Raw genomic sequence first — 26,404 nt, 5'->3', positions numbered from 1 at the left:
ACACACACACACACACCTCCCCAGCAATCCTTATCCACAGGACCGCCCCAGCAATCTTCTGATTTGAATCAGGGGAACACAAGTTTCACACCCCGAACCGCATTGTCCAATCCTGGTCAAGTGAAGTCAGTCTGACCTTTGGTCCATTCTTGCAGCCCTCCTTCCTTGGGTACTGGTTCTTTGTCACAGCCACAAGTTCAGATGCTTTTCCCACAGGAAATGGCTACACCACCAAAACGATTCTGACTCCCTTAATTTAAGTCAACAGCTAGGGCTCCCAAATGGCTTCTTGGCCATTAGGGCCTGGCCATTTCCCTGCACATGACTTATGATCCATTGTTCCCTACCCATACACACATCTCATGATTATACTTTCTCAAGACCTGAGACCTCATGACCACAGTAAGAAATTATAGAACTGTCATCCTGTCTGGGAAACTCTGGGAAAGTTTATTTCACTATCAAAGCTCAAAGCCCAAGCTGCTTCAAAAGCTACTTATTAAATCCCATTAATGTAATTGTTTTACTTTTTCTTTGTGTGCCCATATACCACATCCAGCTTTCCCAAATGTTACTGCATTTCAGATTTCCCCAAGAGAAGATTTCAGAGAGATAAGAAGCCTGAAGTTCAACTATGAAGAAAAAAGAGAAAAAAAAAAATCAGATATACCTGCTTAAGGGATGGATGTGTCCAGATCCACAGCTGTCTAGTTTCAGAAGTAATACCAGACCCATCCTTGGGTTTCCAAATGAAAGTAATAGGACCAAGCAAATCCTCAGGGTAGCGATCTGCACGGTAAAGGACCAGAGAGCCCTGGAGCCTTCCAGACAGACAAGGCACAGCTGCAAAAGTCGGTCCTGGAGAAAAACATATGCACATAAAAACAAAAAACAAACAAAACCCACACGAAACGTCTTCTATTTCAAAACCTTTCTACAAATGGACCACCAGCAAGAAGCTGCAGCCCAGAAGGCCTGATCCTGGTGTAAAAAGACAAACTCTCCCAACTGACAGCTGAGATTCTAACAAGTCTCTTATAAGCTATCCCGGCTCTAGTACCCACTACTTTCCTCCAATCATCTCCACAGAATGATTTTTCAAGTACTTAATATAACCAGAGCTCTGTAGTAGCTTTGTTACAAGGATTCAGTTTATACTGTATTTTTATTGTACTGCATTTTTCTGCACCATGAGTCAAATTTTAGTCTCTATAAGCTTAGTTTCATTTTAAAATATTTATGGAAGTTTTACCTGTATCTATACTACACATCCGAGCAAGCACCTTCAGAAGCTCCTCCTCTTTTCCATTCAGCTCCAGGCAACAGTAATATGATAAATCCTGAAATAACAGAAGATACTGAAGTTAGAATAGGTTTAAAAAACAAACTCTGATAAGGAGATGCTACATAGATAACTTTCAAGACTTTGATCAGACACAAGAGCTTAAATAATTAACATTAAAGTCAAAGACACATAGTAATTTGAATTTTGCTTACTCTGTATTGTTTATTTAAGAGAAAAGGTTTGACCTCCTTTGCTAAATTGCCAGTTTTGATTCCGCCAGCATTTCTTATGTAAGGCCCAAATGGTCTGAGGTTAGACCAACAGAGGAAACAAATTCCGTGACAATGTTTGCCATTGAGAACACCCTGTTTGAGATGCTATCCTAGGGATTAGTTTCCCAGCTTTTATGGTGACAAAGTCTGTTTGCCTCATTCTCTTTCCCACCAATCATTCTCCACCTCACAGACATTTTGTAACATCAAATATTAATAGCTAGTAAATCATTATACATGCTTCCCTACAAGAGTGCTCTAGTGAGAGATATATTATAATTTAAAGGTAAACTGCTTAATCATCTTGGCAAGGTAAGTGAAACTGATGCAATCATGATACCTGAAGAAGGCAGTGTTTTGTCATGGCTCGGTAGCAAGCCCTATAGCTCTTAGTTGTGGGTCTGTCTCCTAAGCAATATCCCCATTTCTTCACCATATGAAATCTCTTTGCATGCCAAATATGTGTTTCCAACCAAATATTCTTCTTCTGCCTGCGATTAAACTCCACCACCAGGTTTACGTGACGCCTTCGAGCTTTTCGGCATTTGTTCTTCGAATGCTCTTTTTTCTGATGTACAGCTTTCTCTGCCTATGTTTTCAGGAGAATGGAGGATATTTTCAGTGGCAAGCTTGAAAGCACAAGCAAGTTTCTATAGAAGAGAATGGCTGTTCTAGATTAGAGGACATTGAACACTGCTAACACATTTATAGCTTAAACATATGGTATATAATATGATTTATTGTTCATCATTAAGGTTTTTTTAATTTTGGGGAGAGAAATCTCATTTTACACACTTACAAAAAAAAAAACAAAGCTTGCTAGTCTTCACCCAAGAACATCGAGGTTAAAAATTAATTTTAGAATTTTATCAGGGGGGAGAAAAAAAAAAAAAAAAAAAAAAAGAGTTTGATTGCCTATTGTCCAAATTTCTGCACAAAAATTCAAATATACTGTACATTGATAACTAATATACAGAAAGACCGAGGGTGTTGAAAATCAGTCTTCAAGTGCACCAGCAGAGTTGAACAGAGAGTCCTGCACTATTCATGACTGTATTTAATACAACATAATAAATTAGTATAAACATTTGTATTTTGGAAAAAAATTACTTGAAATTATATTCAGAGTTCAGAATCTTTGCAGTGACAAGATCTTTTGATTTCAGAACCAGTCATTTTATCAAATACAGATTTGTTTAAAGAAATAATTGATTGCTTTAAAGCAATTGCTGAGGGCTACCGTGCATTTCACTGCCGTTTAGTCAGTCACCCTTATATTACACAGAATACACATTAGGAATACTAGGCTTGGCAGTGGTAGTAACAACAAGTTTGAGGAACCATGCACAAACTAAGAGCAGGAAGGGAAAAAACAGACAAAACAATACTTAAAATTAACCGAACGATGGTTTGTAGACAAGTCATGTTTGGACACCAAATGCTGTAAGTGACCTTGTACCTCTTTTCTGGCAATCTCACGGAGCCGTCTAGGTAGGCGCTTAATATTGTGACTCATGGCTCGTCTTCGCATGTGCCTAGGCAGAGTCTGAAAAACTAACGAATTGGAAGACTTCTGTGTAACTGCCTTCAACATAGCATTGATTTCAGCAGCACGGGCTTGAGCAAAGGTAGATGCTGAAATGAAAAAAAAAAAAAACATGCAGAGGTGCTATAATGGAAACAGAATTAAATGAGAGGCTCACCTTTTGCTTATTTTGTTTTATAACACAAGCAGATACAAAAGTTTTGCATCAATAAAGTTTGCACTTTTAAAATTGTGTAACTATGGAATTTTAGTATATTGTTGCCATAACTCCCTAATGACTCTTACAATATTAACTTTTGTTTAGTAAACTACTCAAATAGTTGTACCCTATTACTGAAATAGTTTGTTATTTCAGTATTTTGATGTTCTCAGCAGAAACCAAACAGTCATGCAGCACATGATTCTAAAAGCCTTGCTGAATATTTTCCTGAGATCACATTTAATTTAACTGCAAATAGAATTTATATAATTTGTTTTGAGTGTTCAGAGCCAAAAAAAAAAAAAACTAGCGGTGGAGATAGCCAAAAGGGTAGCAATTATGGTATTGAAGAATGTTTAAAAATTCATTGACAACAATCATGCGTGGCTAACTGATAGCTCTGATTTTGCACTCTGATTTAAGTTTACCAATTGATACACTATTGCCAAATCATGTAAATTAGTGTGTTTTATTTGCCCCTTTGCTTCCATATACGAAGGTACCTTGTCAAAAGATTTTCAGAAAGCCAAGTACACTATATCCACTGGATCCCCCTTGTCCACATTACTGTTGACCCCCTCAAAGAAATCTAATAAATTGGTTAGGAATGATTTCCCTTTACAAAAACCATGTTGACTTCCCCAACATATGTTCATCTGTGTCTGACAATTCTGCTCTTTACTATAGTTTCAACCAATTTGCATGGTACAGAAGTCAGGCTTACTGACCCGTAGCTGCCAGGATCGCCTCTGGAGCCCTTTTAAAAAAATTGGCGGCACATTAGCTATCCTCCAGTCATTTGGTACAGAAGCTGATTTAAATGCTAGGTTACAAATCACAGTCAGTAGTTCTGCAATTTCACATTTGAGTTCCTTCAGAACTCTTGGGTGAATACCATCTGGTCCTGATGACTTATTACTGTCTAATTTATCAATTTGTTCCAAAACCACCTCTAACATCTCAATCCGAGACAGTTCCTCAGATTTGTCACATAAAAAGAATGGCTCAGGTTTGGGAATCTCCCTCACATCCTCAACCGTGAAGACCGATGCAAAAAATTCATTTAGTTTCTCCACAATGGCCTTATTGTCCTTGAGTGCTCCCTTAGCATCTCAATCATCCAGTGGCCCCACTGGCTGTTTAGCAGGCTTCCTGCATCTGATGTACTTAGCAATTTTTTATTTAATTATTTCGAGAGTCTTTGGCTAGCTGTTCTTCAAATTCTTTTTTGGTCTTCCTAGTTATATTTTTACACTTCGTTTGCCAGAGTTTATGCTCCTTTCTATTTTCCTCACTAGGATTTCGCTTCCACTTTTTAAAGGATGCCTTTTTGCCTCTCACTGCTTCTTTTACTTTGTTGTTTAGACACGATAGCACTTTTTTGGTTCTGTTTTTTTTAATTTGTGGTACACATTTAAGTTGAGCCTCTATTATGGTGTCTTTAAAAAGTTTCCATGCAGCTTGCAGGGATTTCACTTTTTGCACTGTCTTTTAATTTCTGTTTAACTAACTTCCTCATTTTTGTGCAGTCCCCCTTTCTGAAATTAAATGCTACCATGTTGGGCTGCTGTGGTGTTTTCTCCGCCACAAGTTAAATTTAATTATATTATGGTCACTATTACCAAGCAGTCCAGCTATATTCATCTCTTGGACCAGGTCCTGTGCTCCATTTAAGACTAAATCAAGAATTGCCTCTCCTCTTGTGGGTTCTAGGACTAGCTGCTCCAAGAAGCAGTCATTTAAGGTGCCAAGAAACTTTATCTCTGCATCCTGTCCTGAGGTGATATGTACCCAATCAATATGGGGATAGGTGAAATCCCCCATTATTGAGTTTTATTTTTATAGCCTCTCTAATCTCCCCGAGCATTTCACAGTCACTATTACCATCCTGGTCAGGTGGTTGGTAGCATATCCCTACTGCTGTTTTCTTATTTGAGCATGGAATTACTATCCATAGAGATGCTATGGTACAGTTTGGTTCATTTAAGATTTTTACTTCACTTTATGCTCTCTCTTTCACACACAGTGCTACTCCCCCACCAGCATGACTTGCTCTGTCCTCCTGATATATATTGTACCCTGGTATTACTATGTCCCATTGTTTATCCTCATTCTACCAAGTTTCTGTGATGCCTATTATATCAATATCCTCATTTAATACAAGGCACTCTAGTTCACTCATATTTAGACTTCTAGCATTTGAATATGAGCACTTTAAAAACGAGTCACTTTTTAGCTGTCTGCCATTACTTGATGTAATTGAATGGGACACTCATATCAGATCCTACCCGTATTTTTTCCATTTTCCATCCTCTCCTCCTTACTAGGACACAGAGAATCTCCATTAATAGTTCCTTCCCTAAGGGATGTCTCTGTCCAAACCACGGGCTCCTTCACACCTGTCAGCTTCCCCGCAGCCGTTTAAAAACTGCTCTACGACCTTTTTAATTTTAAGTGCCAGCAATCTGGTTCCATTTTGGTTTAGGTGGAACCTATCCTTCCTGTATCGGCTCCCCCTTTCCCAAAAGTTTCTCCAGTTCCTAATAAATCTAAACACCTCCTCCCTACACCATTGTCTCATCCATGCATTGAGACCCCGCAGTTCTGTCTAACTAGCCCAGCACGTGGAACTGGAAGCATTTCAGAGAATGCTACCATGGAGGTTCTGGACTTCAATCTTACCTAGCAGCCTAAATTTAGCCTTCAGGACCTCTCTCCTATCCTTCCCTATGTCATTGGTACCTACATGTACTACACCTACCAGCTCCTTCCCAGCACTAGACATAAGTCTATCTAGATGTCTTGAGAGACCTGCAACCTTCGCACCAGGCAGGCAAGCCACCGATCATCGCAAACCCAGCTAACTATTACCGGTCTCTTCCTAATAACTGGAGTTCCCTTCCCCAGAGAGGTATCCTCAGTGCGAGAGGATACCACATCATCATCTGGAAGGAGGGTCTCAACTTTGGGATTGTTTCCCTCAGCTCCAGTTGGATGTTCTCCCTCAGACTTTCACCCTCCTCAACAGCAGAGACTGTCAGACTCAGGGTGGGACCATTCTACTGTGTCCTGGAAAGTCTCATCTGTGTACTTCTCTATCTCCTTTAGCTCCTCCAGTTCAGCCACTCTGGCCTCCAAAGCCCATACACAGTCTCTGAGGGCCAGGAGCTCCTTGTACCGAATGCACACATACGCCACCTGCCCACGTGATAAGCATAATAAACAGACTCGCTGATTTACATTAAGGCAACGTTTACACTGTACACCACTGGCAGAACCTCACAGGGTATGTGTAGCTATCTTCTTCAGCTATCCCCCGATGCAAGGATGATGTCTGCCAAGGGGGTTCATTGGGGTGGGTTTTTAAGTGACTGAGGAGCCCAATTCATGCCCTGCAGATTTCCCCCCAGAAGTGACAGGTGTAATCTTGGAGGAGACAGTTGTTGGCTGGACTGTTGTGCCCTTTCTTTTTTCCTTTGCTTCTCTGTCTCACAAGCACGTCTGTTCTCAAAGTGAGCTTTGGCTTGGTGTATGGCGTGGCGCCACTGTGTTCTGTTCTGCACCAAATCCTCCCAGTTTGTTGGGTTGATGCCTCCCTTTTTAAGGAGTACTTTCAGTATGTCTTTGAAGTGCTTCCGCTGGAGCCCTTCTTCCCTGATTTAACTGAGAGAAGAGTACTTGCTTTGGGAGGCGAGCGTCAGGCATATGCACACAGTGGAGTTGGTGTTTCATGACCTGCACTTCTATACTGCTGATGTTGGCTGCAGAGAGAACACATTAGTGTGTCGGTCTTCCCAGCTGAACCTCCTGAGGTAGTGCTTTTGGAACCACTCAAGCCATTTAAGATGTTGTCTGTAAGTTACCCAGGTCCATCCCTCTCTGATGGGCTGCAACCTTGTTATGGTGGAGAGGTTTGTGTGTGCTAAAGACCCTCAGAGCTACATTGTCCGGAGCTTTCATATTCCTGGTAGGGTCCCTCTTGGCAAGCAGGTCTGAGGCGAGGCTCCTGACTAACCACAGTCCAAACTTCACAAGACCCTAATGGTGGATCAGGTGCATATAGAGGACCTTTTAGTACTCTGTGACTGTGAAGACGGATGAGAGCTGCAGCAGAAGGGAGGCCCCCCTGGTTGTCTTGGATCTCCTTGCCACTGGGTCAGGGTTTTCCTCCTGTCAAGTTTCATGTGGTTACCGTCTGCACATGGGTTTCCCCATGTTAAAGATTTCATACGCAGGCCTCTGCCAAAGGACTCTCACCCGCACAAAGCCCTGCGGTGATGGACGAGTGATCTCTTGAAGTGTTTAGTCACAAATCTGCACGCAGGCGACAGCCGTGTGACGGTCGTCTTGTGCTTGGATGAGACAGAAGTGCATTTTGGCAGCAGAGGCTGTGACTGAGCAGGCCTTTTTAGGATCCCCTCTGCTCACCCCAAATGGGGAGGGGGCTAGAAAAGGTGTCCCAAACATAGGCGGTCTCACACTCCTCTGACTGGATGGCCGCATACAGTGGGATCACTCAACTCTGCGGCCGAAACAAGAGATATAAGACAATGAATTTAGCCACCTGGAAAGTCAGTACCCTTACGGACTCTCAGCACAGTGAATGTTCAGAAAGAACTGCCATAATTGCCAGAGAACTGGCAAGACTCAACATTGACATTGCAGCTCTTAGTGAGACCCGCCGGGCCGCTGAGGGCCAATTAAAAGAGGATGGAGGTGGCTGCACCTTCTTTTGGAAAGAAAAGCCACCCTAAGAGACGCATTCATGGGATTGGCTTTGCCATCAAAAATAAGATCACCAGTCAGCTTTTGGAGTCTCCCATGGGGATCAACAAGTGCCTCATGACTCTTCAGCTTAAGCTCTGCAACAATCAATCCACCATGGTCATCGGTATATACACCCCCAATACCTGATGATGAGGAAGACCACTAAGAGCAGTTTTATAGCACTCTTGATGCAGTCCTCACAGCCACATCTAAGGTAGACAAACATCCTCCTGGGAGATTTCAATGCCAGATCGAACGGGACTCCCAATTCTGGAGTGGCACAATAGGCAAAGAAGGGGTGGGAAATGTAAACCCCAGTGGTATTCTCCTCCTCAACAAACAAGTGGAGCATGACCTGCTCTTCACAAATACCACCTTCAGGCAGAGTAACAAATTTAAGACCACCTGGAAACATCCTCGGTCCAAACACTGGCACCTACTTTGTTATAACACTGGTCTACAATTTTTGAGATGTCGTCTGCTTCAGAGATAAAATGTGCTATTTATTATGTATTTTGATGTGCTGAATTCAAATATGACAATTAAAACAACTGATTGGCTACTGTTTCTAAGATATTTAAGTTTTTACATTTTATGTCTATGTATATTGTGTAGATGATAGAGTTTTAATCATAAATTGTAAACCTAGGTCTTTTCATGTGTTTATGGTTGCTTTACATGATAATATTTCACCTGTCCTGTTTATGTAACACTTTAAAAATCAGCAAAAGGGTTATATAAATAAAAATTATGAAACAAAAGGCAAAAAACTATTCTGTACATAGTTTAGTCCTATTCAGTGTCTACTCGGCGCTTCTTGGCTTGTCTCTTGTATTCATTAAATGGAGCATCTCTTGTCACTGTCCAGCAATAGTCTGCAAGCATTAATGGGCTCCATTTGCCCTGATAGCGTTTCTCCATTATTGCAATGTCCTGGTGAAATCACTCGCCGTGCTCGTCGTTCACTGCTCCGCAGTTCGATGGAAAAAAATCTAGATGAGAGTGCAAAAAATGTATCTTTAGTGACATGTTGCAACCAAGGCTTTTGTATGCCTTGAGGAGGTTTTCCACCAACAACCTGTAGTTGTCTGCCTTGTTGTTTCCGAGAAAATTTATTGCCACTAACTGGAAGGCTTTCCATGCCGTCTTTTCCTTGCCACGCAGTGCATGGTCAAATGCATCATCTCGAAGTTCACGAATCTGAGGACCAACAAAGACACCTTCCTTTATCTTAGCTTCACTTAACCTTGGAAATTTTCCACGGAGGTACTTGAAAGCTGCTTGTGTTTTGTCAATGGCCTTGACAAAGTTCTTCATCAGACCCAGCTTGATGTGTAAGGATGGTAACAAAATCTTCCTTGATTCAACAAGTGGTGGATGTTGAACACTTTTCCTCCCAGGCTCCAATGACTGTTGGAGTGGCCAATCTTTCTTGATGTAGTGGGAATCTCTTGCACGACTATACCATTCGCAGAGAAAACAGCAGTACTTTGTGTATCCAGTCTGCAGACCAAGCAAGAGAGCAACAACCTTCAAATCGCCACAAAGCTGCCACTGATGTTGGTCATAGTTTATGCACCTCAAAAGTTGTTTCATGTTGTCATAGGTTTCCCTCATATGGACTGCATGACCAACTGGAATCGATGGCAAAACATTGACATTATGCAGTAAAACAGCTTTAAGACTCGTCTTCGATGAATCAATGAACAGTCTCCACTCATCTGGATCGTGAACGATGTTGAGGGCTGCCATCACACCATCGATGTTGTTGCAGGCTACAAGATCACCTTCCATGAAGAAGAATGGGACAAGATCCTTTTGACGGTCACGGAACATGGAAACCCTAACATCACCTGCCAGGAGATTCCACTGCTGTAGTCTGGAGCCCAACAGCTCTGCCTTACTCTTGGGTAGTTCCAAATCCCTGACAAGGTCATTCAGTTCACCTTGTGTTATGAGGTGTGGTTCAGAGGAGGAGGATGGGAGAAAATGTGGGTCCTGTGACATTGATGGTTCAGGACCAGAAGTTTCATCCTCTGCCTCGTCTGACTCAAGTGAGAATGATTCTGGTGCATCAGGAACCGGCAGTCCTTCTCCGTGGGGTACTAGGCGTATAGCTGATGGAATGTTTGGATAATGCACAGTCCACTTTTTCTTCTTTGACACACCTTTCCCAACTGGAGGCACCATGCAGAAGTAACAATTGCTGGTATGATCTGTTGGCTCTCTCCAAATCACTGGCACTGCAAAAGGCATAGATTTCCTTTTCCTGTTCAATCACTGGTGAAGATTTGTTGCACAAGTGTTGCAGCATATGTGTAGGGCCCACCTCTTGTCCTGATCTCCAATTTTGCAGCCAAAATAAAGGTGATAGGCTTTCTTAACCATAGTGGTTAGACTGCGCTTTTGTGATGCAAAAAAGTCACTTCACCACACACATAGTAGAAGTTATCTGCACTGTTCACACAAGTACGAGGCATTTCTGCTCACTTTGGCTAAACAGAAATGTGTCCCTTTGCAAAATCAAACACTGACAAATAAGAGAGCACGACACTGTATGATTTCTAGAGCTGATATAGGGCAATTTGTTCAGTAGAGTGATGTAAGCTTCGTTATGATTGCATCATCCATGACTTGTAGGAATAACATGATGCAATTCATGTCATGTATGACGGAATACCAGCTTCTGATTGCATCATTCATTGTTTTGCCTAAAAAGCAAGTACTGTCCAAACCCAGTCATAGATTTATTCATAGATCCAGTCAAAGATGTATTTTAGTCATTTCTGGTTTAAATTGAGATCCCTTCCCTTTATAACTCACTTATCCTCCGCCATTCCCAAGTCAAGGGTCGTATATACTGACCCAATAGCATATCTTGAAAACTAGAGCCAAATTAACAATTTTAAGCATCATTTTCGTTCTCAGTGACCCAGAATTAGTAAAGTTTGATTACATTTATTTCAGAAGCATTTTGGCTGTAGAGCAGTGTAATCAGAGCCCGAGATTACGCCGACATCTGTATATCATGAACCATGAGAGGTACAGCTCACTGTTGGACGGACCATTGATTAGCAAGATCAATCACGTACCTTAGGTGTAGCTATACGTCACAGTGAAAAAACAGGCTGTATGTGTAGCTACACATGTCAGTGAAAGGTACCCGCTGCTGGGGCCTTTCCCTGCTGCTGCAGGGAAAGATTACAGCAGCAGGGAAGAAGCAGGACACTACACTGCTAAAAAGAGCAGCATAGACAGGGAAGGTACTGCTTGGATAAGTAGGGTATGCACCCACAGGGTTCAGGCATGTTCTTACTCTACATGCCTAAGCAGTGCCTCCCTATCTACACTGCTGTTTATATCAGCGCTAGAGGATGTGTAGTGTATGTCTTTTACATACTGCCGAAAGTGTGCAGTGCAGACATCTTAAAAATGTAGGTCCATTGACAGCATTCATTTTTCTAACCTACAAAAATCCAGAATATGTACATCTTTGTGACTAAGTATGTTTAAATCCACAATACTGAAAAAAGTGGCTTAAAGATTTAATGTTAGTTTCAATCCAGAAGAGGACTTCTACTGAGGGGGGGCGGGAACCTGATAAAACGGAAGTCCGTAAGTGTATATTAAATAAAGTCTCAGTTCTTCCAGATTTTACTATCATTTAAAAACAAAAAGCCATGGACCTGAACTAACAGTCCATGGTAACTTCTAGCAAAAATTTCTCTGGACACTTCTCTATGGACACTTACCTGTTATGTATTTAGGCATTTCTTGAGAAACATTTTGGCGTCCTCCTCTCCAGCCTCCTCTTCCTCTACCTTGCCCCTTAGAAAAATATTGTTCTTTCCTGTACGAAGGTCCAGGAGACTGATGTTGATGTCTCTGCTGCTGAAACTCCTGTGAACTATCAGGATGGAGATCTGCTAGCAAGTTGAAAAAAGAAACAGAGGAAGCGAAAATGCTATTAGACCAGCCTGAATAAATGAGCAAATAACGTTTTTCTAGCATTTGACTAGATTTTGTATTGTTTTAAATATTAAGTTATCTACCCTATCAGTTTCTATTTTAAAGAAGTCAACAATGGCATAAAAGTATTCAGTATATATTTGAAGAACCTTATGAAAACAATGCACTATATGTACGAAGGTAAAGGGCTGCAAAAAACCTTGCTCTGTTCAACAGCAAGCCTCCAGCAGATTAAGAAGCTGTTTTTACAGGATAAAAGTGGAGTCCAGCCCATTCTTTGGCCTCAATACCACATTAGATATGCCAGCATGGAACCTTCTGCCCAGTCCCATTGACTAGAATAAGATTGTGCAGGGGTCTGCGGTGATGGCTCCCAATGCAAGATCCAGGCATCTGACTGGATGAACTGGTGTTTTTCATACACGGGGTTCTAGAAAGACAAACAAATAGTATTTTCCCCTTAAACCCATGATTGTGTGCTATGTAAATTAACTGGGTTTCCTCACATAAGCTATGGAGATACATAAAGGTACTTTTCTAGGTTCTTTTGTCTACCTTAAATATATTGTTACACCTGTGTTTCTGTTAAAAGTACTTGTGTTTCACATATACAGTCTTATTATTTTGAAGAAAGGTATTAATTTCGTGCAACAAGTTAAAGCATGTTTTCGACGCTGGAGATCTGAGCCAAGATTTTTCAGTAATGGGTGTCTGAAATTAGGATCCTAAGACACAGGTGCACAAATAAGTGGCCTGAGTTTTCAAGTGAGCTGATCACACAATAGTATCCACTGAATGTTTCAATATGCCTTCAACAAGGCCTCAGGAGACTAATTTAAAAAAAAAAAAATCTTGGCTATGGTTATAAGCACATCTTAGGTCTCAACTGGCTAAGAGTTGAGCGCTTTCAGCATAACCCTCCATGATCATTTACTTACATCAAACATTCCTCTTACAATTAGCTGCCTCCAAAGAGACCTAGCAATGAAGCAGCAAGAAATCAAGAATGAGGAACATTAAGATGACACCAACAACTTGAAACCTAGTCAGTTTCTAAAGAAAATTAGAAGTTGCTTCAGGTACTACTCCGGACCATAAGGCCCTCTATTAAGTTTTGTGGTTTTACAATCACAGCTTTCTTTTTTTTTGAAGAAGTGTTTCTCTCTTCTCTGTGAAAGGCCTATTCAAACAGGAACATCTGAAAGCAACAAAGCCAACTACACAAAACAAAATGAAAAAGAGAAAAGTCATTTTTCTATTCAGATCCAGTTTCCGTAAGCTTATGTGATCTCTTTAAGAAGCAGTGTGTTAAAAAAAAGAAATCAGAACTCTCACTTCTTAAGTTGATGGTATCCCTTTAAAGAAGTGCACGAAACCTTGCACAAAGCTGGCCCTAAAAACTATAATGCGATCAGTTCATCTGTTTAAAAACATTTAAATTTACCTAATTAGGTGAAGAGAGGAAGTAGTACCATTGGTTCCAAAGCACTAAACATTGATCTACATACAAAAAGATGAGAGTCGGGAAAAAGTCTATTTATATTCAATAAATGTTGAATGAACTTCACACATTTCACACCTTGTTTTGGAGTTTGAAAAGATCTACTTCCCCCATTATGGTGCTGTATTCCACTAGGACATGGTCCACAATCAGAAGATAAGGTGACACTGGCAGGCTGATTTCTCATTTTCTTGGCACGTTTCTTCTCTCTTGCATTAGACATTTCTGACAAAAACGAAACAAAAAAATTCAAAAAGGAGACCATCAGCACATGTACTCTTCCACTTGGCATCACAAAGCAATACCCAAGACCTTGTCTATGCACACAAATTGTACCACTTCACCTATACACCAGTACAGTTAAGTGGTACAACTTCCCCACATGTTGCTGCAGTTCTGTTGTTATAAAAGTGCTTTACACTGGAATAGCTAATCCTGTAAATCAGGAGAAAAGCAACAGGCTACAGTGGTATAAATAGGCTGAGCAGAATTCAATTTTTTAAAATATTTCAATAGATAACATCCATGTTAATTTTTAAGCATTTTTAAATTTTATCAATAAGTTTTCAGTTAAACAAAATTATGGAGGGGGGGGGTAAGAGACAATAATGTAATAAAAGTTAAAGCTTTATAGCCGTTAAAACACAAAATAATCGCCACCACCAACACCACACGTCAAAATAAATATTCTTAAATCAAATTAATAAGTTCTCAATCATCATTTTTCTAGCTTTTGCTATCTATAAATTTCAGTTATCAATGGAAATATTTTTTCTCCATGTGTGTGTGTATGGTAAAATCAACACTTACTGACATTTACAGATATATCTAAGCTTGGAAGGATTAGTTTTCTAACGCACCTTTACACAGAGAAATGCATCCACACCAGAAGTTGGACCAATTTAATTATCAAACCCTAGCAGAATAGTTTCACTAGCACAAAACCAGTGCACACCCAAGGCATTAAGGAAATAAATAAATTAAATGGAAAACTGCAAGTAGATTCCTTAAAACAATCCAGGGTAGTGATCAATGGCTCCATGTCTAGTTGGCAGCCGGTTTCAAGCCGAGTGCCCCAAGGGTCGGTCCTGGGGCCGGTTTTGTTTAATATCTTTATTAACGATTTGGAGGATGGTGTGGACTGCACTCTCAGCAAGTTTGCAGATGACACTAAACTGGGAGGCGTGGTAGATACCCTGGAGGGTAGGGATCGGATACAGAGGGACCTAGACAAATTAGAGGATTAGGCCAAAAAAAACCTGATGAGGTTCAACAAGGACAAGTGCAGAGTCCTGCACTTAGGAAGGAAGAATCCTATGCACTGCTACAGACTAGGGACCGAATGGCTAGGTAGCAGTTCTGCAGAAAAGGACCTAGGGGGTCACAGTGGATATGAGTCAACAGTGTGCTCTTGTTGCCAAGAAGGCTAATGGCATTTTGGGCTGTATAAGTAGGGGTATTGCCAGCAGATCGAGGAACGTGATCGTTTCCCTTTATTCAACATTGGTGAGGCCTCATCTGGAGTACTGTGTTCAGTTTTGGGCCCCACACTACAAGAAGGATGTGGAAAAATTGGAAAAAGTCCAGCGGAGGGCAACAAAAATGATTAGGGATCTGGAGCACATGACTTATGAGGAGAGGCTGAGGGAACTGGGATTGTTTAGTCTCCAGAAGAGAAGAATGAGGGGGGATTTGATAGTGGCTTTCAACTACCTGAAGGGGGGTTCCAAAGAGGATGGAGCTCAGCTGTTCTCAGTGGTGGCAGATGACAGAACAAGGAGCAATGGTCTCAAGTTGCAGTGGGGGAGGTCTAGGTTGGATATTAGGAAACACTATTTCACTAGGAGGGTGGTGAAGCACTGCAATGCGTTACCTAGGGAGGTGGTGGAATCTCCTTCCTTGGAGGTTTTTAAGGCCCGGCTTGACAAAGCCCTGGCTGGGATGATTTAGTTGGAAATTGGTCCTGCTTTGAGCAGGGGGTTGGACTAGATGACCTCTTGAGGTCCCTTCCAACCCTGATATTCTATGATTCTATGAATCCAGCCACTGCACAAAATATTTATTGACAGGTTTGACTGCATGCTATATAGAAACTGTTTTACAATCTATGCCAATCCAATCCAATCCAGATCCCAAACTGAACTTCATCTGCTGCTGAAATGGCTGAAGCAAGGCACGAGGCGTTTAACAGATGTGTTTCCCATGGAGTGAACTTAGTGAAAGGGGTAAGGGGAGGGGGGCACACAATGCAGCTGTCTGACCTTCGCTTCCTGACTCAGCATGTCGGATGCTACAGCTCACAGCCCGCGGGCGGGATGATTGCTAGGGAGCCGGCTACTGCCACATCCCCTCAGGGGCTAGCGCTGCAATGCAGGGACAGGATGCCCAGGGAGGGTCCACAGCACCAGCATACAGCCAGGGTTGGGGTGACCGGCACAGGGCCAGGGCAGCCAGGCTCCCCCCCAGGGACAGCCGGGCAGGGCACCAGCACGCGGGGGGCCGGGGGCGGCCAGGCACCCCCCCAGGGAGAGTGGGGCACAGCGCTGAGGCCCCCATGCCCCCTGGCGTTACCTGGAAACGGATTGGTGCGGATACCCCGCGTGAGAACAGCCTTCTTCAGACTCTGCCCCTCTCCCCGTGAGCGGAGCTGCGTCCCGGCCTCTCAACCCACCGAAACCATGCCGGACCCGCGGCCGCTGTGAGAACCGCGCACGCGCATAAGACCCTTTCAGGAAAGACTACATCCCCCAGCATCCTCCTTGGGAGGCGGGCCTGTCCCCTCCGGAGACGCATGCGCAGTTCTGTGCCGTGCCCACACGTGGGATTGGGGGGTGGAGCCCTTATCCTTAGGTAAAAGAGCGAGACTGGCCGCAGGGGGCAAAGTGCAGAGTCTCGCGAGTGACGAAGGACAGCCATGGCCACCCTGATAAAGAGAATAATCAGCACCCCGATGGCACCGGCTGCAATGGGCCCCTACAGGTAACGTGCCAGCCTCATGCGCTCATCTAGCGGGGACTCTCTCTGCCTTGTAGAGCGATGGCCTCGATGCTGCAAAGAGAACCACAGATACCTCCGTGACTGCGGTGGGCTTCCAAGTCCGTGATCCGTATGGAGCTCGTTTTATGAGTGGGGCCTGTAGACTAGTCAAGGCAGAACATACTTGGGAGGCTAAAAGGGGAACAACTTGGAGGAACTTTAAATTTAAATTGGCAGCTCGTGTGGGCATTGCAGAAGAAGTGAGACTAGGATGGACTTGAAGGAAAAGATGGTTGAGGCTTAGTGAAGTGGGATAAAGTGAGATTCCACAGGTTGGGAGTTGTGGGGGACAGACACGGAGATGGGGAAATTACAATGCCTGTGTACTGCAGACATCTTGCAATGACGAAGTGTCCATAATATTCTTTGAATTTTAAAAAAATGTAGAATTATCACTGAAGAGATGTTAATCATGGCTGTGGCTGCGTAATGGTAGGTTTGTCAACCTGCATTACGAAATTCTGTTTAAATTTTCAATCTCTTTATTGCAGTGAATAGAAGCATTATTACTGGGCAACTCTATTCCAGTAAATTTTCTTTTGGTATTTACATAATGTTTTGCAATTGGCTTTGAAGTCTTTAATTGTATGCTGCCCAAAATGACTGGGTGTTGTGCCAGCAGCCGTACTGTCAGTCAATGGCAATCAAAATATACTCAGAATGGAGCATAAAGGTCTCTAAAGTTAGCCCATCAGCACATTTCAGCAATACAGCCAGAGAGCAGGTGTGCAGATTTTTAACCTCGCAACAGTAACCAACTTGTAGCTGATTTGTCAAGCAATGGCCAACTGGTGACTAAAAATGTGGATTTAATTGACTGTTTTAGATTTTTTCCATTACTTATATTACTGTTGAATGTTAAAGGCACTTCTTTTTAAAGCTCCTAGGTCACCAACATTAACAAACACACTCACTCTTATAATAAAGAAAAATAATCCAGGAAGTTTCTAGAAGTCTTCCATGATCTATGTATTTTTGGAATGACATATTCTTAACAATTCCATGTTAAAGTCATGTGGCTTTAAGTAATCAAAACCCTTGGTGTGTCCAGTAAAAATTAAAAAGATATCAGCTGTCTTAGTCTACTTTTTGTAAATCTTTGGCTTGGCATTTTATTTGTATCACTAATATCTATGAGATTTTTTATAAGAATAGTTATACTTTAGTAACTGCATATTTTATTATAGCTTTTTATTTCTTACCTCATTTTGAATAGGAGGGAGGGAAACAAATTCCAGTTCAGGCAATTACAATCCTCCAGTCTTAATTCATCTTGATCGATCAGTCCTTCAGCCCTCATATAGATTATGCTGATCACAACACGTCTTCCATTCTTCTCTTATCCTGGCCTTCCTTCTCCATGTGCGGCCATATCTTTTCACAATGAAATCTCCCCATCTCTTTGGAGGTCGGCCATGGTGCTAGTACCAGTTGGCAACAGCTGCAGTCCATTGTGAAAGCAGCCTCGCTATTTGCCCGACCCATCACTTTTTACTGTACCTGCTTTCAACAACAACGGCCTGCACTCCACTCTGCTGGTTGATCACTTCATTGGGGACTCAGTTGTGGATTGAAATCCCCAAAATTGTTCTTTCCATCGCCCTCTCCATGACAGACAGTTGCTGCTCCTCTGTCTTCATTAGCGTCCATGTTTCACTGCCATATAACATTGCTGGCAGTATTGAGTTGAAGAGGTTGGTGCATGTTGCCTTGTTGACTTTTTTTTTCCCCCCCCTTGGCAGACATCCTTGATAGAATTGATGTGCGCCAACCAGCTTTCTTTCTTTGTGAGAATTCACCTTCCTGATCGTGGCACATGTTAATTTCTTGGCCCAAATAGACGTATTGCTCAACTTTTTTTTGTTCTCCCTTGTCTGTTATTTGGGCCTTTTGGCAAGGCATCAGACCGCATAAATTTTGTTTTGGAGCGGTTCATTTTCAGTCTGACTTGGCTGATTTTTGTGTTGAATTCTCGCAGTATTTTCTGTAGTTTGATAGTATTTTCGGCAATCAACATGATATCATCCACGAATCTCAGAGGTTTAACTGGTCATCTGCCTCATTACCATTTCGAGGCTGGCTGTGAAGAGTTTCAGTGAAACAGGATCTCCTTGTTTCTCACTTTTTTTTTTTTTTTTTTTTTAAACTGGAATGCGAAGGGGATGTCAAACAGAGTTATATCTCTAGTGTAGTCAGAATTTGCTTCCTTTAGTAGTTTGATGTAGTTTGTGTCAATGCCCTGCTCTGCAAGAGCTTTTAACACTGTTTTGATCTCTACGCTGTTGAACGCTTTTTCATAATTGACGAAGGCAATGCATAAAGGAAATTTTGTATTCCCTTGAGCATTCCCATAGCTGGTTTATAGTGAAAATATGGTCCATTCTGCTGAAATTCCTTTGAAAACTTACCTGCTCTCTCGGCTGCTGCTCGTCCAGACTCTGTGAGAGTCGGTTTGTTATTATTTTGGTGAACAACTTGTAGACATGTGAGAGCAGGTATATTGGACAATAGTTCTTTAGATCTTCACAATCCCCTTTCTTGTACAGCAAAATGGTGTTGGACTTCTTCCAGCTAGACGGTATCTTCTGCATTTCCAAGTAATGGCTAAACCTCTGAGCAAGGGTTTCCCAGAGGTCTTGGCCTCCAGATCTTATCATTTCGGTTGTCAGTCTGTCTTTTCCTGGGGCTTTTCCTTCCTTCATTTGGTAAACTGCATGTCGAACTTCGCAGACAAGGACTGGGAGTCTAAATTACCCTTTTATTTTCAAAGGGATAAAGTATTCTTCATTTCCTGCCCTAATCTTTTCTGTACTGTGTCTGTGCACTATTAAACAGCTCTTGTGTTTCGCTTCAGTGACTGGTGAAGTGAGCTTTATAATAACACTTGTAGATCTCAAAACTTCTTACAAAGGAAAGCATTATATCCATTTTAAAAATGTTAAAACTGAGCCACAGAGACATGGAGTAACTTGCCCAAGGTCACAGTGCTGGTAGTGGCAGAGAAGAAAATAGAATCCAGGTCTCTTGAGTCATAATTTAACACTAGACCACTGGTCCAAGCTGCCAGTAATGTATCTCTTACCTGAATTTTGGTGGTGTTGAGACATAACAATGTTTGTAAAAGAACTTGGAGAGCTTGGGATGGAAAGCACCACTTTAATTATTATGGGCAAGACTTTCGAAAGTGAGTAGGGGGGTTGTTGACAGTAGAAATATATCTTTTTAGAAGCTTGAAAGTGACATTCTCTTTGTTACCAGGTTAACTTTTCTCTTTTCAGTAAACACTGACTCTGCCTTTTCTACTACTAAAAATAACTGGCCCTATGATTCTTACACAGTACTTTACTTTCCAACGAGGTGGTATAGTCTGTTGCCACCTTCCCAGTCTGAGTTTTCTACCCCCATAAAATGTTATAAATTAATGGGGGGGAGGGGAGGTGAAATATTTCTTCAAGAGGTTTGCTCAAAATAGTTCTGCGTGGTTGGATGGAAACGAGATTTTTCTGGATGAACTGTAAATATATGTATGACTTACAATTGCAGTCAAGCAGTGCTGATAGACCGGACCATGTATATCGCAGGACAGCTAGGCATGGATCCTTCTAGTGGTCAGCTTGTGCCTGGAGGGGCAAAAGAAGAAGCTAAACAGGTAAGAAGTTATCCAAAGTCTCCTAGCAATAAACTTAATATTTGAGTGTCTTAATCTTTGGCCTGTTTAGGCCCTGGAGCTACTGTATTCACAGAGAACAGAGGCCCAAACATGGAGGCTGGAGTATTGGAGACCATCCCGCACAGCAATCCAGGGAGCTGGGGGAAGATTAAAGAAGAGGAAAGTGCCTCCTCTCCATCCTTGCCTTCCCCCACCCAAGTAATGGGAGGTTGGGTAGGAAAATAGTGAGAAATCCTTATTTCCAGCAGGGTGGGGGAAATGGTGCTTTAAATTTAATTGGACAATTGCTAACTGTTTGCAGTGTTGTCGCCTGAAGAAGAGCTCAAAAGCTTGTCCCTTCCACCAGCAGAAGTTGGTCCATTAAAAGATATTACCTCACCTACCTTGTTACTCATTCATTAGACACTTATAACAAAGACTGAGCCTCCAAGCAGACCCCAGGGAGGGGATCTAAGTAAGAATCCTAGGGCCAGCTGGCCTACTTGTCAGGGCATTGCCTCTGGACCTTGCTGTTGCACAGTGGGGAATCCCTCATCTTACTTATGTGCCTTTTCCTGAGTTAAATCAGGAATAAAAATGGAAGCCCTGCTGGAAGTGCAGTCACTGTGGAAGATGATTCGTAACCTACCTTTTCTAATGAAAAGGTTGGCTACCATCTGAGGTTGTCTGGAGTAAACTTTGATAGCTACATCTTGTGGTGCTGGTATGTAGAGAAGCTATAACTTTAACAATGTCAGTACCTCAAGGCTCTGTTTTTCTTCTCGATAGGCACTAAAAAATATAGGGGAAATCCTGAAGGCTGCAGGCTGTGACTACTGCAATGGTGAGTGCCTACATAACAATAGTAGAGATGTCCAAGTACTTTATTTAGAAAAGAAAATAAAGTGACTTTTTTAAGGGAATCTTTTGTTGAATACACAATTGGTGCTTATAGCTGTGATACAAAAGAAAATATGATCCTAGACCCAAGTATTTTAAAATTGAAAAAGACAACCCAGTACACCTGGGAAACCCAGGGAAAGACTTTTATTTGAGGGATGTGTACACTAGGCTGTCCTTGCCCCAAATTTCTGAATAGTGATGCTACTGTTTTCAGCCCCATCTGTAGAGAGGGCTCCAAATGGTGGCTGTTACTTTAAGCATCCTGTCCTCTAACCCAACTCCGAGCAGGTCTACAGGAACTGGGGTGAGATTCAGAAAGGTATTTAGGTTCCTATTTCCCATTGGTTTCAAGCTGCCTAAATACCTTTATGAATCCCACCCTTGGGGCTTATAATGCTGCCAACACTAGTGGTATATAACTGTGGAGCTGAGACAGCAGTAGCAATGGGAAAGGTGAGGGAGGGCTTAAAAGGGGGTTTAACAAAAAATCATAGTGTAGACAATTCCTTGGAAAGGCAGTGGCTTAGGGAACAGTAACACGTGCGCTTCATGGAAGAAATTAGCTTTGCAAAGGAATTTAAGGTTACGATTTTCAAAGCTGCTTTAGGGACACCCAGTTCCCATTAATTTCCCTTAGGTGGCATTGAAAGCATGAAGTGAGTCTATAGGTGTGTGCCCCTTTGAAAATTCCTGACACTGCACTTAATTAGGAAAACAAATCTTGTGAAAGCAGTAGTGCATGCTGCGTTTCAGGGCACTTCACTGTTTCTAAAATGTCATGATCTAGTGTAATAAGTTGGTATGAGTGGATCTAACTTCATTTTTATTTTAATAATAGATGTCAGTGTTCAAAGTGGGTGAGGTTTATCACTTGAGGTAAAATGAAGTATATGAACTGAATATTAAAGAAATGCACTGGGATTTTCATGCTGCATACAACCCAGCGCTCCATAATATCTGCGTTTGTGTAACTTCTAGTTGTAAAGACTACTGTGTTGATGGCTGACATGAAGGACTTCAGTGATATTAATGAAATCTACAAGCAGTGTAAGTGGATGTTTTGTTTCCATTTTAGCAGTATCTTGTACAGTTTTATTGCTCACTAAGAGCAAAACTTAATGACAATCTATTTTGACATTCTTTAAGGTATGGGTTGAAACTGGATAGTCAAAACAAAAAGGAAAGTGACTTAGAAATAAGCATAGTTCATACGAAACTTTAGTAGGAATATTAGTCCTTCAGAAAAAGATGTCTGTTTCCCAATGACTCAGGTGTTCAGATTATTCCTGCTAGCTAAATCTCTGCCTTTCTCAGTTTAATGTGCTCTTAATAGTCCATAAGTAAAAAGGACTATGAATAGGATTCAAATTCCATACCTACGTTACACAAATCATAGGGCCAGATGACCGTGTCAGTCATACTGTAGATCCACAAAACTTGGTGTATGAGAAGGGCAGCTTCAGCGTTTAACTGACACTGCTATACTACTTCATCCTTCAGTGAGGCAGATCTCCCAATGTACATGTCTTCCATGCTTTGTAGAGCCCCCCTCCTCCCCCGAGGGGTATGGCTTTATCAAAAGTGGATGAAATTGGAACTGTATACTTACTTTCATATGACAGCCAAAACAGATGGATCAGAATGGAAACTTGCACTCTGAACCTGCTCACATATGTAGTTGATAGGGTGTCTGGTCTTACAGTTCTCTCAGATAAACTGTATCAGAGGGGTAGCCATGTTAGTCTGGATCCGCAAAAAGCGAGAGAGTCCTGTGGCACCTTATAGACTAACAGAAGTACTGGAGCATAAGCTTTCGTGGGTGAATATGAAAGCTTAATACTCACCCACGAAAGCTTATGCTCCAATACTTCTGTTAGTCTATAAGGTGCCACAGGACTCTTTCTGGATTACCAGTTTATCTGAAAAAAGCGAGAAACAAAATTTAGCACTCACTAAGGTTGTGGGATTCTAACACTCTGTGCATAAATTGTTTTTTATAGACTCAACAAGATTAAAAAAAAAAAAATAGCCCTCACATAACACTTTAGACTTCAGCTAATTCTTCTTACAACACCACTCTGAGATGGGCAAATACAATATTGTCTGTGATATAAACTTGTAAAGAGGGGCTCTCTCAGAACAGAGAGCTCCGTTCAATGTGGCTGAATAATAAATATGAAAATTAATTTGGTATGTTCTTGGCTTTCTCTCTCTCAGCAATTTAGAATCCATATGAGAGGAGGAGATGGGGACTGTATATCTTGTACCAAATGAGAACTAGCAGTGTTTGAGCATAGCTTAATGGTTTACCAGAGCCCAAAATGGTATGCCTCTTAAACACTGCAAAGGCTAGTAAAAATCAGGTCCTTTGTATTGCTGGACTCATAGAGCCAAATATGTGCAGACTTTTTACAATTCTACATGCACACCATTGTATTTTCCCTAATGTTATGCTGCTGTAGGCAACCTTCAAAAGATTAATTTGTCGGGTTATCTGGGGTTGTGCATGTTTATCTGTTGCTGTCTTGAAATAATCTGTTGAATTCTTCGGTGGGAGGCTGGTTGTTTAGTACAAGTATTACAGATGACACCATTCCTATTTGAGAACATAAAGGATAGTTGGTAAAATTTAGAGTACATTGAGGTAGCAGATTCTTAAGGGCCCAATTCTGCATTTTGAAACCGGAACGTGGGACCCTGAATACTTATCTATATAATCCAAATATGTGTTGACTCAATTTTTAAATCAATAGCAGCTTCTGGCCTCTAACTGTTTTTCTTTTATGGTAGATGTGGTTTCTGAATCTGAAGTAGTCTCTCTTTTGTATGTCAAAATGCAATTCCATGGGCATATGTACAGTATGCAGAACAGTTAAATACCTAGTTGCTCATTACCAGGCTCCCATGTAGCTGTAATTCATTAACGCATTTGGTGTTTGCTCTTTCATTGTGACTTATTAACCTGATTCAGTAACAAGACCTTGTTATCAGGTGCTGATCATAGAATTAAAACTTACTAGTAAAAGCTGTCTACAACAGCTGAATTTGCACAGTATTATACCTTACTCAGATCTCTTACTCTGTTAGCTAGGTATCCTCAAAGTAGGAGCCTAATCATGGAGTTCAATTAAACTGCATGGAGTGCAAGTTAGGGCATACTGTATAAAGGTGGCTGAAAACTCCCCTTTGCTCTCCATTGATCCTGGTGCTGCTCTGTGCAGGGCTGGCTCCTATGCTGAGTGAGTTTGTGTGTGTGTAATGCAATGCCATGCCCATCCTTTGGCTGGGGCCCCTTTTCCTTGCTCATCTGGATATAAGAGCCCCCACATCAACTATGTCTCTAGAAGATCACCCATATACTGTGGTGACCTTTCCTGGGGCAAGTAAGCTGGTGCTTAGGGCCATTCTATGCCACTGGTATAAACAGTGGCTGCATCATACAAGAGAAGCTGATCTATGTTTCTTCTTGATCATGAAAAAGTAAATTACTGAGATTGTATAACAGGCAAAAAAAAAAAAAAAAAACCAGCAATTTTTGTCTCCTAGCTGTTAAACTGTAAATGTTCTAATGTGTATATGTATCTCTATAGATAATTCTGAACTGTGTATTGCAGGGCAAAGTTCAACTATTTATTTATCTTTTAAACTGTAGTTTTCAGGAGTAACTTCCCAGCCAGAGCCGCCTATCAGGTTGCTGCTTTGCCAAAAGTGAGTGGCAATTGTTCTTCTATAAAGATCTATTCATTCTCTCTCTCTCTCTCTCTCTCAACTTCCTGCAGCTGGAGGATTTTCATTCATAGCTAACTCCTCTGAATAGTTTGTTTTTAGTGAAAGATTTTTTCTTATGTAGTTAAAATATGTAATCTCACTCTCACACACACACGTATTGTAACATTAAAGGGGAGGAAACATCTCTTCAGGGATAAGGGATTATTCTGTGTGGAAGAATGATTAAAAGAAAGCTTTCAATTTTCATTAACATTGCTGAAGAAATTACTAATACAAAAAAATTAATCAAGATTTGTAGAATAAACCTCTTTGCAAAAGCAAAATCCGTTTCTAAAGGGCACTATGCTCAATAAATTTTTTTAAAATGTAGGTCTCTAAATTCCTGTTCTGCTTCAATGTTTCCCCCACAGGATGCACGAGTTGAGATTGAAGCTGTAGCCATCCAGGGACCAATCCAAGAGGCATCAGCATGACTATAAATACAATACTCTAATACCCTACTAATTGTGTTGAGGCTTAGGCCCTGTTCCTGCAATTGGCTGCCTGTGGGCTCACCCCCATGGAAGTCATGGAAGCTCCATGGAGATGCACCTTGCACTGTCAATTGCAGGATCTTACGTTCTCTAAAACGCCAATCATGTAATGAATTCTATGCAGGTAGATCCCTGTGCCCTTGTGTTGCCCCATTATCAATGGGGCTCTGCTGGTTTCAGGGTTTGTCTGTGCTCATTGCAGGACTGGGGCCTTAGTCTGTAGTGGTGGCTGGGTATTGTTAACTTCCTAAATGGTTGTTTCAGGTAAGGTTATCCAATAATGAACAAACTCTCAAAATATATGGAGGCAGGGAATTACATTGGTGGTAACTTGCAGAAGTGACAGCATATGCTGTTACTTTTAGATATCCTGCTAGCACTCTAGCTGTAAATCATAGACCTGGGTTTTTAATACATCACTTAATAATTTTATAAATGAGGTAGAGTTCATGCATTTCTAACTAGAAAACCTGATTTGCTGCAGCACAGAGGTGAAAATACATATTTGGGGATTCACTGTATGAACTTTGAACACCTGAAGTGTTGATTTAGATCCTGGACCTATATATCTAGATCTGATTTATCTTAGAAGTTACTCTTTAGAAAAAAACGAACACACACTATGTTGCAGAAGTATGAGTAACTCATGTAAATCAGTTGAAAATTAATTTGTTTGAACTTTAGCACAGCTTCAAGTATCTGAAAGCTTACAAGTATAATTTTGAATGACCTTGTTTGTTTTAATTAAAGATAATTAGTACATATTTCCCCCAAAGCTAGATTTTGGTCTATCTAAGGGGAATAAACCATAATTTCATGTATTAAATATGGTGGCTTCTGATTTTTGGGAATAAATCTGGTTTTTTCATTTAAAAATAAATGCTTATCTTTCTTGGTATGACAACATGATGTCCGGGGAGGTGTGCTGCCTGCCTCCAAGATGTTATGGAAAGGTTGCTGAAGCATATCTGTCCCTTTCACTACTAACCCATGCTGCTCATCCAGCTGGGCACTA

At 41.4% G+C, this 26,404-nt stretch overlaps 2 protein-coding genes across 2 annotated transcripts in view; one reads left to right on the top strand and one right to left on the bottom strand.

Annotated features, from left to right (window-relative positions):
• The window catches only part of POP1 (POP1 homolog, ribonuclease P/MRP subunit), a 48,229-nt gene extending 32,019 nt beyond the window's left edge, over window positions 1–16,210 (bottom strand). The window contains exons 1-7 of the mRNA XM_026663346.1: window positions 16,111–16,210; window positions 13,618–13,764; window positions 11,822–11,992; window positions 3,017–3,192; window positions 1,898–2,146; window positions 1,253–1,340; window positions 671–858 (exon numbers count right to left, since the gene is read on the bottom strand). Coding sequence (XP_026519131.1) covers window positions 671–858; window positions 1,253–1,340; window positions 1,898–2,146; window positions 3,017–3,192; window positions 11,822–11,992; window positions 13,618–13,762 — 1,017 coding nt within the window. The 5' untranslated portion in view covers window positions 13,763–13,764; window positions 16,111–16,210. The remainder of the gene's footprint in view (window positions 1–670; window positions 859–1,252; window positions 1,341–1,897; window positions 2,147–3,016; window positions 3,193–11,821; window positions 11,993–13,617; window positions 13,765–16,110) is intronic.
• A 169-nt stretch (window positions 16,211–16,379) lies between these two features.
• RIDA (reactive intermediate imine deaminase A homolog) lies at window positions 16,380–26,210 on the top strand. The gene is made up of 6 exons (XM_024204934.2): window positions 16,380–16,518; window positions 20,119–20,224; window positions 21,014–21,068; window positions 22,106–22,174; window positions 24,780–24,835; window positions 25,267–26,210. Exons 1-6 carry the CDS (start codon window positions 16,454–16,456, stop codon window positions 25,327–25,329), a joined length of 414 nt encoding a protein of 137 aa, XP_024060702.2. The 5' UTR covers window positions 16,380–16,453; the 3' UTR covers window positions 25,330–26,210.
• The last annotated feature ends 194 nt before the right edge of the window (window positions 26,211–26,404 follow it).

Source organism: Terrapene carolina, unplaced genomic scaffold, assembly GCF_002925995.2.
Source record: "Terrapene carolina triunguis isolate 2854851 unplaced genomic scaffold, T_m_triunguis-2.0 Scaffold58, whole genome shotgun sequence".
NCBI classification, from domain to species: Eukaryota; Metazoa; Chordata; order Testudines; family Emydidae; genus Terrapene; species Terrapene triunguis.
The sequence above is the reverse complement of the archived record's forward strand: the minus strand, read 5'-3'. Positions and strand labels throughout refer to the sequence as shown.

Coding starts and splice junctions, on each gene's coding strand:
- RIDA (XM_024204934.2), top strand. CDS start 16,454: ATGGCCACCCTGATAAAGAGAATAATCAGCACCCCGATGGCACCGGCT. Junction 21,069..22,105: donor AGGCTGTGACTACTGCAATG/GTGAGTGCCTAC, acceptor TGTAACTTCTAG/TTGTAAAGACTACTGTGTTG. Junction 22,175..24,779: donor TAATGAAATCTACAAGCAGT/GTAAGTGGATGT, acceptor TTTAAACTGTAG/TTTTCAGGAGTAACTTCCCA.